The sequence below is a fragment of the Carlito syrichta genome, unplaced genomic scaffold (assembly GCF_000164805.1).
Source record: "Carlito syrichta isolate Samal-C Ts95f unplaced genomic scaffold, Tarsius_syrichta-2.0.1 Scaffold302910, whole genome shotgun sequence".
Taxonomy (NCBI): Eukaryota; Metazoa; Chordata; class Mammalia; order Primates; family Tarsiidae; genus Carlito; species Carlito syrichta.
Window position 1 is genome coordinate 89,176 of NW_007247006.1, and position 16,556 is coordinate 105,731.

Consider the following 16,556-nt stretch of genomic DNA (forward strand, 5'->3'; position numbering starts at 1 on the left):
CAGTTGATTCACTTTACTTGAGACTCAGTAGATGACACTTGTTAATTGTGTAAGCAAGCAGATACTGTGCATGGATGAGAGTGAGACTCAGAGAGCATGAGGACAAGAAGGATGCATTCCAAAGTTGTGTCCTCTTACAGCTACATTTTGGTGATCTGACGGATCAATCAAATGAAGTCACTGTGTTAATTTAGCTAAACAGGTGGGAAGATATTTTATACCTCATTGAGTCAGCTGGTTGTTTGGCTGAATTGGTTGAAATCAATTAGTTGTGTTGGTGCATCATAAACTGTCTGAATATCTTCCCTAACCATGATGGGCTATGAAGCTTGCACAAGTCATAACATTTTTCAGCTAAAAACTGCAGGATTTTAGTTAGAATCATAACATACTGTATAAGAGATGATAGAAGGTAGTCACCTAGTTTATTTTGGCATTTAAAAGAATTCAACATAAAAACATCCAAAACAATGTTATTGGGATGGGCAGAAGTTTTATAGTCCATAGAAAATGATTTTAATTTTTTCAAGATTTTACAACCACCAGACTGAGCAGGGGCTTGGATCTTGTGTCCTCAGTGATGCACAGGAAGACTTCTTTTACAAGTAAGCCAATTGGGACACCTATGCAGTTTTTAGATGCAACCACTGGAGGGTGTTTGATTTTAATCCTTCCTTCCTGAACGAGAAAATTCATGTACTCTGAATGTCGATTTGCGAGTGTAACCTGCAGAGGCTCTTAAAAAGGCCCTTTGACAATTTTTCTTTTCCATCAACATTTCAGAGTTAGCTGAGCAGTCACCATGTCACGATTAACGAGTTTTTCCTTGGCATTTTTAGCATGCATTCAGGAAGTCGATGAAGTATATGAATAATATACTTGATTTACACATGAATGACAGAGTAGAACATTTTGGACTTGGTGTATGTGTGTTATTAAAGAAGCTTCTGTGGTCTTATTTGCAGTCATTGGTACAGATTTAACAGGTTATACTATATAAATATAGACACATTCCTGCAGGAGAAAAAAAATCTAGTTACAGCGTTATAAGCTGTGTTTGTCCCTCACATCTCACTTAAAACATGTTGACTTAAGACTTCTCCTTCCTTCAAAAACTAGCAATGAGGCCTTTGAGGACTATAAAAGCAGACTTTATACAATCATTCTTGATCTATAACAATTATTTTCTGTGAACCAAATTTCTATGACACAAACTCATTAAATGGGTTAATGCCTTTACTTTTTATGTGTCTTCAGTTTCTTTTGCATCACTCTCATGGTATTGCAACTCAACCTCATCAATACACAAACTTCCTCAATGCACACAGTTTCAAAAGTACATAAAATTCTCTCTCTCTCTCTCTCTCTCTCTCTCTCTCTCTCTCTCTCCTCTTCTATACCAAGAGTTCTCAGAATTCTTGAATACAAAGATGTCACTTTCCAACATGAGCTGGAGGTATCTGTACATTTTTCACATGTCCTACCAGGAATATGTTGTCCTTTGGCCATCATGAACCAGCAGAGATGGGGAGATTTGATGCAAATATTTTTCTACATGTTGAAACAAAGTCTCCTATCTGGACATTATTTTCCTGGCAGTGACTATCTTTCCATTCTTGAGCCTGTGGCCAGGATCTTCCTTATTGTTTTCTCAGGTTGGGTGCCTAAATGTGGCAAGAATTCCTACTTTCCAGTAAAAGTTTGGTCTGTCTCTTTCCAGACTAGAAACATCTGCCCCTGAGAACAGTAAAAGCAACTTTGTTGCCAACAGGCATCTGAATGTCAAAAGTGACAGGCAACCAAAAGAAAGCCAGATAGAAAACACCCTACTCAAAATGCCTAGAGACACAAACTTGAGAAGTAGAGATTTTCTCACCCCTGCAGCTGCTGGGTTTTGTGGTATAAAGTACTCTACACAGAGCACATTGTGTTCATGGGGCCTAGTGGATCCTTGAGGAATGAACAGATGTGCTCTGAAGCTGACATGTGACCAACAGAACCCAGCTGTGCAATTCAGATCCTGAGATTGGAGACATTTTTGGATGAGTACCATTTAGATTCTTGGGCCCATCTTATCTCAGTATTTCTGTAGAGATTAAAAAATATAAAAATATAAAATGTTATTGAATCAGGCTGTGAGCCACTTGTCAGATGGAGAAAAAGGCATTCTAAAACTAAAAGTAGAAACATCCCAATCCTATAGTGTTTGTTTCCTTTTAAGAGAAAGCAAAGAAGATGTTTAAAAGTGCATATGCAATATTTATTCACAGTTATAAGTTAAGCCAGTTCTTGCTGAAAGTTTTGAAAAAACTATAGATGTGTAAGTGGACTTAGAATAGAAAAAAAGATCTTTTGAAATCTCAATTTCCTTTTTCTATTCATAGGAAGACTATGGGGATTGCTCTGTGAGTTATTCATGCATGACTGCACTCAAGAATACTCTAGCAAACTAAAAATATTATGCTTTTGACTGATAAACCATGTCTATTCAAATTATATTTGCGAATTTGGCCTCAAGTGTCAAATTATGTTTTCATTTGTTTTCAAGCTCAATTTTCCATGAGCATCTTTCACTCGAAAATCCTAGAAGTCATTCAGTAATTTAAGGGAAAAATTATAATGTCTGATTACATTCTTGCATTTGCTAGACTTTCTTCACTACTCTAATCTTCAGTTTTTTAATGCTTAGTATCAGCCACGTGACTGTGCTGACAATGAAATGACAAATGACTGGAGAATACATCTGGTGTTAGATGATCCCTAGTCACTTCTGAAGTGAGGCATGCCAAAAACATTTTTGTACATGGATCTGAAACTATTCATTGCCAATAATTCCTCTAAAAGCTGAACAGATTGGACACCATTCAATTTAGTTGTCCTTGGGGAGTAATAAAACCCCTTTCCAGGCAATCTGATGTCTGTGACCTAAAAAGTGTGAGGTGGGGTGATATACACAACCAAGAAAACTTAATATATTATATGAAATTTACTCACATAGAATAAAATTAGATGTGTCCTCCACCCCTTTTGTGCTAGAGTCAAGAAAGAAAAAACTGTACTTCAGTATGCCCAGAAATGTACTGAGGTCAATGGACTAAGGTTTCTTATCAAAGTTTGATGTAGGGGTTAGAATCTATTGTGTAGAATGTCAATCAGGAAATCTGCTGTTAGGGTGGCACAAAGAATAGACATCTTAAAAGAAAACATAGTCGAAGACTAGGATAAGATTGTCTTAAGTACTGAAGGAAACACGGAAAAGACTGTAAGTAGTAAGTGGCTTTGTTCCACAATCAGAAAACTCGCTTTGGTGAGAATTAGTTAGGTCTACAAGCTTTTAGGGCTTGAATTTAAAGGGAGAAAATAAGAGGGGGAGGACATTTTGCAGATTTACTTTCTTTGTTACTCTCTACTTTATCTTTCTTTCAATATTCTCTAAATTTGTCCCATTTTTTGCTACTATTCTCTGTGAAGAGAGATGAAAATGTGGGCAGCATCCCACAATGGATTCTTCCCTCTATCGTGCTTCCCCACCCATCTACAGGTAAAATGTAAGAGAAAAGGACTCATTCCCAGAAATGTGGCCTCCAAGATTAGAACTGTAAATAAACACAATACTCTGCACTCATGAGGTCTCGAAAATCCATGTTAACTGTTGAGCAAACTACTAATCAGAATTAATTAGGACTCTCATACTAGTCTGTAGAGAACAAGACTCCTGCCTAAGCAATTTAGAACACCAAACTGAATTATCAAGCCAAGGACTTGAAAGGGAAGAGGGAAGTTTTTTGTAGGACAAGTAATATCACACACAGTTAGAAAGGACGCCTGCATGTGCACATGCACACTTGTGTGCACGCACATACACACAAACACACACACACACACACACACACACACACACCTGCCTAAATAAACATTGTGTAGCCCTACTCTCTGTGACAGACAGCATAGATAGAATCTTACATTTGCTAGAGGCAGAATCAAGACACAAAAGCCTTAGCAACATCAGCCAATATAGCCAACCTGTACATCTCTTCCAATAAGTTAGTATTTAGCAACATTATTTAAAACCCAGATAGTATTTTTTGTGAAACTACATTATAAAATACCTCACTGTATGCCTCTAGTTATACCAAAGGTCTAATATTTCCCCCAAATATATTGTGGTGAATAATACATTTTTCTGTGATACATGGGAAACATATGTAGGCTTGATTTTAAGTCTTGATATATTAATGTATATGTTTTATAAATAACATTGTTTATAGCTATCAATTAGCTCATGTTCACCAAAAATTAGTGGAGTGTTATCTCTTTTGATGCATCTTGTGTCACTAATAGTTATTGTACATAGCTGTAGGTTTAAGCATATCAAACTACCAGTATTTGAATCTGAAAAAGTAATAAATTATGCCTTTGCTTACAGGTAAAATATTTGTCTTTTAACTTTAAAAAATGTACTACCTGCCTCTGATGATGTCCTTGATATAAGTGGAAGTATCAACAAAAAATAACTTATAAAAAAGCTAACTGATCAGTTTGAGAAATGTGATGGTTAGTAGCAGCAAGACTACATGGAAATTCATGAATATAGAGTTTTCTCTTTCTTGTCCTTCGGCCTACATCTGCAGCAGACTCAGAGGCCTGAGAATTAGGAGAATACTGAATTCTTTCGGAATAGTATACGCATTCCATTTGAAGCAATTTCTTGCCATTCTTTCTGTTTCCTCTTTAAGTTTGCCTTTTTTTCTTTGTTAATAAATGGCATAATTTATTTTCAAGTCACTTTTCTAGACCCAATCCTATTCCTCCTCTAAATGCACTAGAATTTTATTTTGTACAACTGCTCCTAAAAGATATTTTAAAACTAAATTTGCTTTTTCAAAGTTTTATGTAGTCACTTTCCTCTTTTCCTACAAATATTGTTGCTACTCAAATGATCTTTTTTTTCATTTCTCTAATAGGTACCTTCTCAAGGAGTGTTTAGTGATAATGCATTTCATTTCTTTCCAGAATATTTTCCTAATTTTCTCTTCACTCTCAGCATTGCCTAAAGGAAAACTTTTCCTGTTTTGCACTTATAATGTGAATAATGGCTTTATATCAAATTAAACAACTCTATCAAAAATATGTTAAAGGATTTTTTTAAATATCTAATTGTGAAGATCACAAATAGGTTAAATATACTTGGCTTTATTTCAAGCCTTATAATCCACTGTGGTTTCACAGACTTGTCTAGACAAACAGCAGTCTATCAGACACAACTCCCTTTGGTCTTTTCTGTCATTAGAAGTTACATCAAACCAAAATTTGCAAAGAAATGACTTAGTGCACCTTTATTTAATGGACATCTTATCTTTTTATGTGGAAAAATTATTTTAAGGGACTCCTGCTACTCAGTTTCTAAATCTGCCTCAACAAGTCAGGGCAAGATTTAGTGAGTACTCATATGTGCTGTGGATTTAGGGTTTTTTTTTGTTGTTATTATTTAAAAAAAAACATTTCTTTATTATCCCTTCGTGGTAACAAGCTTTTTAAAACATTTTCTGAAGGTTTCTAAAATATCTCCCACAAAACCACAGCCCTACCAGGGCAAACCTCACTGCCTGTCAGGGACTACACTATAGACCAGCAATGTTTTAACTTGATACCTGTTTCTGCTTAGTTTATTTGGAACTTTTCCAAACCTAACCACCCTGCTTGCTCTCTAATTCAAGAATGGCAAACCTTCTCTGAAAACGTCCAGATAGTAAATATTTTAGGTTTTGTGGATCATATACAGTCTCTGTTGCAGCATATTATTCTTTTTGTAGCAACTCTAAAAAATCATTTTTAGCTCACAGGTCATACAAAAACAGGACATGGGCCTAATGCATCAGGCTCCAAATTAGTCATTGGATGCAGACATACAACCCCAGGGTGAGGGAGAATTAATTTGGGGCTCTTGCTTCATAGAAGCCAACAGTAATTCCCTGGCTAAAGATTAACAAGTAAAAAATATGTATTTTGCCAGTTCGGTCTCTTCCTAATTTACTTATATTTTCCATGATGGCTAGTTTCTTGGTTTTTTTCCCCCATGGACAAATAAATAAAAGACTTAAGAAGGGAGAGAAGAAGGACGCAGAAGGAGATAGGAGAGAGAGGAAGGAAAGGAAGAGAGGGATAAGCTAAAATAAAGAATGGAAAAGAAAGCAAAGAGGAAAGGAAAAGAAAAAGAGGAAGAAAGAGCAGAAAAAATAAAAAAGAAAGAGGTAGAGAGGAGTGGGAGAGGGAGGAGAAAAAGAGAAAAACAGAGAGGGAGCCAGAATATGGATGCTAGGGCACAGTCTCTCCTTTTTTTCCTTAGAGCCAGGCAGCTCTTAGAGGCACCTCCCCAGCTGCTTTCAAACATTGAGGTTGCTGCCCAGCTACTGATCACCATCCCAAAAAGTGAAATGTGGGCTTCACATCTGAAAACTTCCCCTTGGTTTTTCACCAAATGAAATGGAACACAGGATTCAGGGCCCAAGCAAATGGCTCATGTTTTCTTTGGGACACTTAGGCTGTGTCTACCCAGGGAAAATTTTGATGTACTGACTGACTCCAGTGCATATGATTAATGTATATATAGGGCAAACCAGGATAATTCAGACCTTTTTTTCTTCCACTGCAGGTTTTCAGCCGGAATTATCTGGATGGTTGCCTCAACTCTCCACTAGGCTTTGCCAGGATAAGCACAGTCAGTGTAGTATGCAGGAGACAGGGACCACTCCCTCTCTTCAAGGTTCCCTTCAACACCCACACCCTATGCAGCTGAGTGTAGTGGGATCTGTCCTGACAGGCATTCCTTCTGGGGGCAAATGTAAATTCTGTTTAATGAGTCTCTAAGAAGCCCCAAGAACTGTAAATGTTGCATTCTGCTGAACTGTCAAATGGCAAAATATAATAGACAAGTGAAGAGGGAGAACCATACTAATGGGGAAAAAATTTTACCCTGTTCTTTTCTGCATCCCAGAAAGAGGCTAGCAAAGCCAAAGTCCATGAGATCCCAATCAAATGAGTTAGTACGTATGTGTATAGTTTGCCTTATGACTATAGACACCCAGGTTGTGATTTTTTTAAATTTAAGTAGAGACATAAATATAGCTTTAGTTTTTTTGAAGTGTAGTTTAAAAGTATATTTAAACTACATCCCAACAAATAGTGTTGTTCCTAGAGATACACTTTATGTGACAGTGCTCCTGAAAAGGTTTGTACAGATCAATTTTTAAAAATTAAATTATAAGCTGCAATTAATGAAGGAACAATACTACTCAAAGCAATCCCTTGGTAGATTATTTTGTAAAAAATTCTTCTATAAAATTATCAATTAACTCACAATTCACCTCATAAAATTATATTTTCATGGACTTCTGCACTGATACCATGATTCTGGATTGGGGTTTTCTTTTGTTTTAGATGAAAGGTGAAAAGGATAATGGTTAAAAAGCATGATAGTTTATTTTACTGTATCTTACAGATCCAACTTCTAATGATGAAGCTTCCCACATAACTTCTTTCTTTTTGGGAGCAGAAAGAAAGGAAGAAAATGAAAAGTCAGAGCTGTTGATACATTGGGATAATATTTTTCCACTCTATTGAAACTTTCTATCTTTCCTTCCATTCTGTTTCATCAGTTCTCTAAGTGATAATTGCAAAGTGATAACATCTCCATTGTTACTTGTGTGTTTTTTTTTTGTTTTGTTTTTGCAGATTTCCTTGCTGATTTTTCCCCCCTGAATGCGTAATAAAACACTCAAAAATTTTAAGAAGTTTCCCTCCTGACTTAGAAACTGTCTTATTCCCGTTAAATACAATCATTGTAACTACTGCATGAGAAAGTCCTGAAATGCATTAAGTCACAACCAAAATAGCAGTAACAACAAATTGTCAAATGGGCGATTCTATGTGTATTTCTTGAAAGTTGTTTATCTGTAGGATATGTAGAAAGTTTGCTCATTTTCACTTGTGAAAGTTTTTTTTGCTGCCAAGTGGTTAAAATAAATCCCTGGAAAAGAGAGGTCATCTCAAAAATATGCATTTGTAAAATAAGTTTCTCTTTACAAATGGTGTGTACCGGGCTGTGGTGGCCCCACACTATGTCGTGTATCTGACTTCTTGAGAGCAGTCTGTAACCTTGAGCAGATTTGCAGTGACAAATGTTGCTATGCTTCTGTAAGCACTGCTTCTGCTAGAGGGCACTGTACATTAGATAAGTCCTTGTGCTCTGCTTAGTAAAGAGAGCTCTCTGGTGCAGCACCTGTGTCCAAATCTCCATTTGTTAACACATGTGTGTGTTTCCCTTTTTGGCAGATAAGACTTTGGGAAGCATGATTGCAAAGGGATTCCATGGGATAAACAAACCTAGAGTTAGCTGAGTGTTTTTCTGCCATGAAAAAGCCATAACATATTCACCTCACTTTCATAATTGCTCCACAAAATAGCGCAAAGGCTTACTTTTCAGTTGATAGATTCCTCCTTCTTCATCGTTCATTTCACACCATCCCCCACCTCCAATTCTACCCTCCACTCTTTCATGGAATAAAAAGCAGCTGGTTCAGATTAAACCTGTGGGCACTCACTACTTCTCTGTCTCTGGGTTTGAAGGGCAAAACGGAGAATGTACATTTGCAAATGACAGAATGTATTCTGAGAAACAAGCTATGGTTCTACAAGAGATTTTCCACCATCTCTATATCACATTAGCTCTCAAGTAGTTTAGTATATATAGCCCCTGACTTGTTCAGTAGGTGAAAACTATGAACAATAAATACAATTAATATTTGACAATTAAAATAAATAATATTAATTAAAAAGAAAGAAAACTAGAGTGGAAAAGCAAACCAAATTTTGACATACAGTTACCTTGCCTTTATTAAAAGACTTCATTTCTCTTTTCGACATATTGATTGCTTGTTCACTTAGAGTACTAGTCTGGAAGGCTGCTTTGAATATATTAAATAACTAAAACTCCCTGAAATACATCTAATCTCTGAAGAAGTCAGAGTTTATGTTAGCCAATAGAACATTGTAAGTAATGATGAGGGGAAAGAAAATATGGATTATAAGCAATTGTTTTTATGTTTTTATTATTAAGGAAATGAGCTTTATATATATATATAAATATTTTTTATTTTCATATTGTGGAGTACAGTTAAGGGTTAGGTATACAAATATGCTTCGTTCAGGCACCCTTGTTGATAAGGGGTGTCTCCCTGTCCCCAGACAGATATTGACTACCGTTAGAGCTTTTTGAATGTGGAATATAAGAAAAGAAAATGTGATGGACTTTAGTGAAGGACTGGATCTTTGCTATGCTAGAGTGAAAACCTGATGTTTTAAAGACTGGCAATGTCTTTGTTTTACTCTTTCTCCCTTTCTGTGATTTGTAGCTTACATTGAAGATCTCACAAGATGTGTTGAGCAAAGCAGAAGACTTATTATCGTGCTAACTCCAGACTATATTCTCAGACGGGGATGGAGTATTTTTGAACTGGAAAGCAGACTCCATAACATGCTAGTCAGTGGAGAAATCAAAGTGATTTTGATTGAGTGTACAGAATTAAAAGGGAAGGTGAATTGCCAGGAAGTGGAATCACTAAAACGCAGCATCAAACTTCTGTCCCTGATCAAATGGAAGGGACCCAAAAGCAGCAAATTGAATTCTAAGTTTTGGAAGCACTTAGTATATGAAATGCCTATCAAGAAGAAAGAAATGTTATCTCAGTGCCATGTCCTGGACTCTGCAGAACAAGGACTTTTTGGAGAACTCCAGCCTATACCCTCTATTGCAATGACCAGTACCTCGGCCGCTCTGGTGTCATCTCAAGCTGATCTCCCTGATTTCCACCATTCTGATTCAGTGCAAATGAGGCATTGTTGCAGAGGTTATAAACATGAGATGCCAACGACCACCTTGCCAGTACCTTCCTTAGGCAATCACCACACTTATTGTAACCTGCCTCTTACTCTACCCAATGGACAGGTACCCCTTAATAATGCCCTAAAAGATACCCAGGAACTTCATAGGAACAGTTCTTTGCTACCTTTATCATCCAAAGAGCTTAGCTTTACCAGTGATATTTGGTAGTGAAAAATTCAAATTCTTCTGAAAAGCTGAATGAGTATACAGAATTTCTGATATACCAAGTATAAAGTACACCTAATAACATTGAGGTGCTGAAAAGTGAAGAAAAAGGCACAGAAATTGCTTTTTGTACTTAAATATTTTTGTTTATATTTCCAGAATAGTGGGGGGAAAGAAGGACCTGCTTTTTGTAGTATGGCACCTTGTTCCAATGTACAGTTTTGATTTCTTCCTAAAAAACAAAAATTTTGAAACTCTATTGTTTTAGAATAGGTTTTATGATAACACATGGACTGCAAATTTAGTAGGTGAGCTGTCTTGCTTATATTTATAAATATTTCAACATTTAAATGGTATTTGAAATAAGGACAATTTACAGACTTTAATTGAATTTGAAAATCTTGAATGAAGTTTAAGGGGAAAGAGAGCTTCTATAGAGTTCTGAAAAATCAGGAATTATCAAGAGAGAAATGTTGAGGTACTCCAGTTGGAAGATTGTTTGTGGAAGAAGATCAGTTAACAAAAAATGTGATTGAAATGGTTAGAGCTTCCTCAACATAATAGACAGCTTCTGTATTCTAAATCAACAACTCATAATAATAGCTTTTAGTTTTACTAGGCAAGCGCATCTTCTGTAGGCAAACTTGTAGGTAGGTTAAAACATGTGCACTTCTTAAGCAAATGTATAGACAGGCTGTGGGTTCTTTGATGATTATGAACAACCCATGAGGCTTTCTAGCTACTTTCAGAAGTTTTACAACTTTGAAAACACATTTCAAAGTGCACATTTTATTGTTTCCTAACAGATTCACATTTGGATTATTTTCAAATGATCTCTTGACCTGCTATAAGTATTATATGAAGATGTGGACATCTTCCTGCATTTTTTTCAGCTACGCTGGAGTGTGAATTTAAATACATATTGACTGCAAGTGTCAGCAATTGAAAATAAGTAATACAACAATATTCACAGATGAAGTGCCAAATGATTGAATTTACTAATGATAAAGCAGCAATTGCAGAGATTCTCGCCTGCAATGTGGCTGAGAAACAGACTACCCTGTACATACACAGTATCTGCCTGGCCATGTGTGCAAGGCTCCTGCAGAAGTATCTCTATTCCCGGTTCTTCAAAGAGTATATTTGATAAGCTAAACTTCTCCACCCTCACATAGTGACTGTGACTGTACCATACCATAAAATCCCTGTGAATAATCTAAGATATTGCCTATTTGCTGTAAGGAATGTACCCCTATTCTAGTATTTATTGTAGATTACTACTTTATGTTTTTTCCAATTAATCAAATTAGATGTGCTTTCATCTAAGATGCCTGTGGAGGTCAATTATTAATCAAGGTGGATTCTGACATTGTGCAAATGGTTCTTAAATCATGTCTTTGCACAGACATAAAGAAGGATAAATGTACACAGTGTGTAAAAATTATTTGCCTAACCCGTGTAATTGTGAAACCCAAACTCATAAGAGAGCATTAGATAATATGCTTTATTTCTTTCTATCTCTTTCTGTTATTGATTCTCTGTGATCTATAAATTTTGTTCAACATACGTGTTTCTTTGTTGCTTTCCTATATCCAGGTGTTCAGAAAATACATTAGACACTAACAGTACATGAAAGTTTAGCAGTGATACCTGTACACCTTCACAGTGGGACAGTTAGTTGCTACTTTGAAACGTCCTGTTCAACACATGTAGGTGTTTTATAGATGTATTTTTCCACTGAGAAAGTTTATTTTGTTCTGTAAAAACTATATGTATTTCAAAATGAAAATTTGTCAACTCTGAACTGTTTTCCAAGTATTATAAAGTTGTATTTACTCTGGTTGTTCTTCAATACTATGTATAATTACTAAATTACTAATCCGCATGAAGTGAGTAGTATATGATTCAGTGACCAATTGTACTTTTTATTATTTTATTTTTCACAGAAATCTAGATTAATTCATATAGAATGTTCAGTGGTATTTTTTAAACTAATAGTTCTGTATTGAGCATGCCAGTTCTGAAAATATAACATGAGTCTCTCTGCTTCCTTTATTTACAATGATTAAACGTGGGTAGCAATTTGAGTTGGCTGGCCACAATGTGTCCTTTCACTACTAGTAGGTACTCAAAAACAGAGCATTCACACTTGTGCTGGGGAACTCGACAAGAAACCTTTTCTACCATTTTCAGGAACCAATGTGTACACTATCTATAAAAATGTATTTCTAGATGGCAATTCAAAATTTAATTTTCATCTGAGATTTTTAAAAGATATAGCACATAAGGATACAAGTATTTAGTCTAGAACATGAAGTATTTTTCCAGTTGTATACACAGTGGGAATTTTTAAAATTTTTCATTTAATCATGGATTCTTGAAACCTAGAAAAATACTGATAAAACTAGCTATCATACATTCATAACAAACCTATTGTTATGTGAGTATAGATAATTTTAAATGCTGAGGTTATTTTATGGTGAAATATTCAGAAAATATCCGAAATGATAAGACAAATGAGAAATGCACAAAAGCAGTAGGTAGATAAGTAGGAAATTAAAACTGCAAAGAACAATGCTCAGGGAGACGGGCAACATGCACATGGGTTTAATTTAGCAAAATATGAAATCTGGTTGGATTAGTAATCTATGGGCCCCAATCTAACTATGGAGATTCAAAAATAGCGGGTTGTTTCCTGAAGAGAAGATATTTGTTCTCACCACCTCTAATCCTTGATTGAATTGCACCAAACCTGGTCTGTTTGCAATCATTCATTCAAAGTCTACAGAGACTTGAGGGTTTCTGGTAAGGCTTGAACCTAAGGTAGCCTCGTGTGATAGGTTAATATTTTGTTTGAGGATTGATAGTTAACATTATGGGACTTAAAAAGGAGGAAATGGTGCAATAAGAGGGTGAAACAGAGTTCAGTTATGAAAGAAGAGTTCATAAAGGAGTTCAAGAGGACATGGAAATGTGTAGTAGCCTATGGATAATTTCAATATCAGCTTGAAAAATGGTAAGTGTGAGAAAGAAGAAAATTCTAGCAAGAAAAGGAAAAAGACTCCCAGACCCAGTTGGTGTTTGAAGGCTAACAAGGGTATGGAATCACTGGTTTACAGCATTTGCAGCTATTTGGCTTTTTTTTTTTTTTAATAAATTGACTGTTTTTTGCCAAGTTTTCTTTAAAAATTAAGTAATGACCAAGGGAAATATCTTAAAAATTACACATATAAATCTTTAAATTCCTTGTATTCATTCCCCAAGGTGAGATAGTGAACTGATAAAACTGGATGCAAGTTAAGACAGAAAATAGTTCCACAGTGACCAGTTAAGTTTGAACACTTGCAATTGTTGTTGCTCTTTTCTGGAACAGAATTTAATGTTGAAAACTGTCTGATTCCAATTTATCTATTACTAATGCATTTTTTGTTCTAAGATATCTGATAGGAGGTCACGATGTTGAGTATTAAGGCTCTCTGGGGAATGTATGTGGTAGTTTGATAAACAATAATCATTTGCTTCAAATTCTCATATGAAACTTGCCTTTGTTTGGAACTAAAAATCAACCACAGGAAATTTTTGTTGTTTTTTTGTTTTTGTTTTTATTTTAAGGATATGGGGTGCAATTCAGGATTAGAAATAGTCATTGTATAGGTAAAATTTGCGCCTCACTTTGGTCCCCACTTCACCAGGTATCCTTATTGATGAAGTGTGTCCCCCCGCCCTCCCCTGGCAGTTTCCCTCTACTCCCAATCCCTTTTTTATAGTATTATGATAGTCATTCAGGGTCTGCTTATGGGTGAGAATATGTGATACGCAGTTCTTTGTTTCTGTGATACATCACTGAATATTATAGACTCTAAATCCATCCAAGTTGTTGCAAAGTCCATAATTTTGTCCTTCTTTATGGCTGCACAATTTTACAAAGTTATTCAGCACTCCATTTAATTACTGTGAGACCAGAACTTGACTTGTAAGATCACCTACCTTCATCTAACTTGTCTACCTAAATACTCACTGCTGTTTGCTCAACCACATTTTTTCCAGATAATATGAAGTCAATCATGAGTATTTACTGAGTGACCCTGTATACTGACCACTGAATAAAATATAATAGAAATATTTTTAAAATCAAAGTCTTGGTTCTCAAATAGTTTACTCATAATATGCACAAAGAAATGGATGTTAGTAAGACACATTCTAGTGTAGGAAAATTAATATTATACATTCAGAGTGGATAAATGAGGTGGGGAAATTCAGTGCTGGCTTGGGCAGGAGATAAGTTTGAAGTAGATGAAACAGTGGTGAAGAATGAGGATTTTCCAAGTGCAGAGAATAGCTCATGTGAAGACTGAAGGAAGAGTAAGTCTCATTTAGCTGCTAGCAAGTTGGCTGGCAAGAGCAGAAATCTGTGTGAGGACATAATAAGAAACAAGGCTGAGAGAGGTGCTAGAGCATTAATCTGATAGCAGATGCAGAAAAAAATAAGGGGAGAAATGAAGGCAGGAAAAGCAGCCTGAACTCTATTGTCACAGTCCAGGTGTGAAGTGATAAGAGACGGACCAAGCACGGTGACCTAGATACTCTCAGAGAAAGGCAGATCCGAGGAGGAAAAGAAATAGGATGTAGTGATGTAAAAACTGGAAAATGGAAAAAAAAAAAACAGTTAATAAACACTTCAAGGATCAAAAAAGTTATGTCAAAGGAATTCTTTTTGAGTGCTTATCTTAACTGAACATCCTGATGCTTTCAGGACAAAAATAGAGGCAACTCAGTAATAGGTATATTTGCTACTGGAACAACCTATGAAGCATTTGAAGAAGAGTAGCGGTCAGGAAAGGCAAAGTGCTTCTGCAAATAATCAAATTCGCTCCGCTGATTATAATCCCAAATTCTCAATGAAGGAATTGAGGAAGTTTGGTCCTTTAGGTGCCATCTTCTGATTCTATTTAAGTTTTTCACCTCATTTTGTAATAAACATCTGTGATCCTAAAATGAAGGCATTGAAGTGATTGAATCAGAAGGAAACAAAGTCCAGGAGACTGGGATTGAGAGAGATTGTCTGCAGTTCTAAAATAGAGAAAATGGACATGGTTCTTAAAGAACAGCAAGAGATAAATCAAACTGTGTTGGAGTACTGAGATGAAGCTCAGAGTGTGGTCCTGTGAAAAACAAGGAAAGGCATTGGTAAACTAATAAGACTGGGACCCAATTTTCGTCAAAATTGAAAATGAAGTGATTAGCTGATTACTGTCTTTAAATTATGAAGAATTTTTCATAAGGGAGAGTATATCACTCAGGGTAGGTAACTTATTAAGGACAATCCCCAAAGTCTGTATTTAACCCAGTAAAAAATGTATTGCTTGTTCACATCACAGTCTAATGAAGATTGGATGGGATTAGGTGGAGAGGCTCTGCTCCACAGTTATTTCGAAACAGGTGTTTTCCATGTCATTGCTCTGATCGCCCCTGAATCCAAGGAGTCCTCTCTCTTCAACTTGTAGATGGATAAAGAGGGCATGGAGGTTGGAACAAGAAAACCACTCTAAAGGGGTAACAGTGGGTGGGTGAGAAATGGAGTCTAGATGTTCGCTCAGAAGAAAAAGGAAATGGGATTTAGTGAACATAGTCTCCATTACTAAGATTCTGAGCGATTTGTGTTTCACAATGCCAGAAGGTGAAACAAAACATAGGTAAGGAGAGTTTTTACCTCTGAAATCGAAAATGCCGAATAGATAAACAGTTTCTAAAGATCAGTGGCCTCACCTTATTCCTTACGATAGTCCACTTATAATAGTGCTGGCCATAGAGTATGTGTTCACATCTCATTTGTGGATCAAATGGACCAGTGGATTTGGGAGAATCCATGAAGTTTAAATTCCTACAGTCCTTCCAAAATATAGGAGGGATTTTTTTTTTCTTCTGAGTCTTTCAGCAAGCATTTTTTTTAAATTGCTTGCAATTTTTAAAAATAGAAAAAAATGTATTATATTGTCTCTCTACATCCTGTCTAGGTCTAGAATTTTAAGATCCTAAGTAAATTTGTGGTTAGAGATCAAAGTTTCTTTTCTTTTCTTTCTTTCTTTTTTTTGGGGGGGGGGGGTTGGTCCACAGATTTTTGCTTCTCCCATTTAAAGCACTGCCATCTCTATTTCTTTCTGGATCGGTTCTCATGAGCCTACACTTTTCTAAAATGTCTCTGGAAATTGTCTTCTGGGTGTCTGGAAACTGTTGATTTTTGAATCTGAAACTTAAAATCCTTCAACTAGGGAATGTAAAGCCCTTCTTGGGAATAGTGGAGATAATTTACCAAATGACCCACGGCAGAGAAAACAAACACAAATATCTCCATAAATTATGAAATATATAAAAGATATATCATTACATAAAAATATGTACGGCCGGGCTCGGTGGCTCAGCCTGTAATCCCGCGCTTTGGGAGGCCGAGTGA

The 16,556-nt window shown here is 36.0% G+C and overlaps 1 protein-coding gene across 1 annotated transcript in view; it reads left to right on the forward strand.

The window, feature by feature from the left end:
- IL1RAPL2 (interleukin 1 receptor accessory protein like 2) overlaps positions 1 to 10,186 on the forward strand; it is a 55,347-nt gene extending 45,161 nt beyond the window's left edge. The window contains exon 5 of the mRNA XM_008057234.1: positions 9,411 to 10,186. Within this exon, the coding sequence (XP_008055425.1) occupies positions 9,411 to 10,108 (698 nt within the window). The 3' untranslated portion in view covers positions 10,109 to 10,186. The remainder of the gene's footprint in view (positions 1 to 9,410) is intronic.
- Positions 10,187 to 16,556: the final 6,370 nt, after the last annotated feature.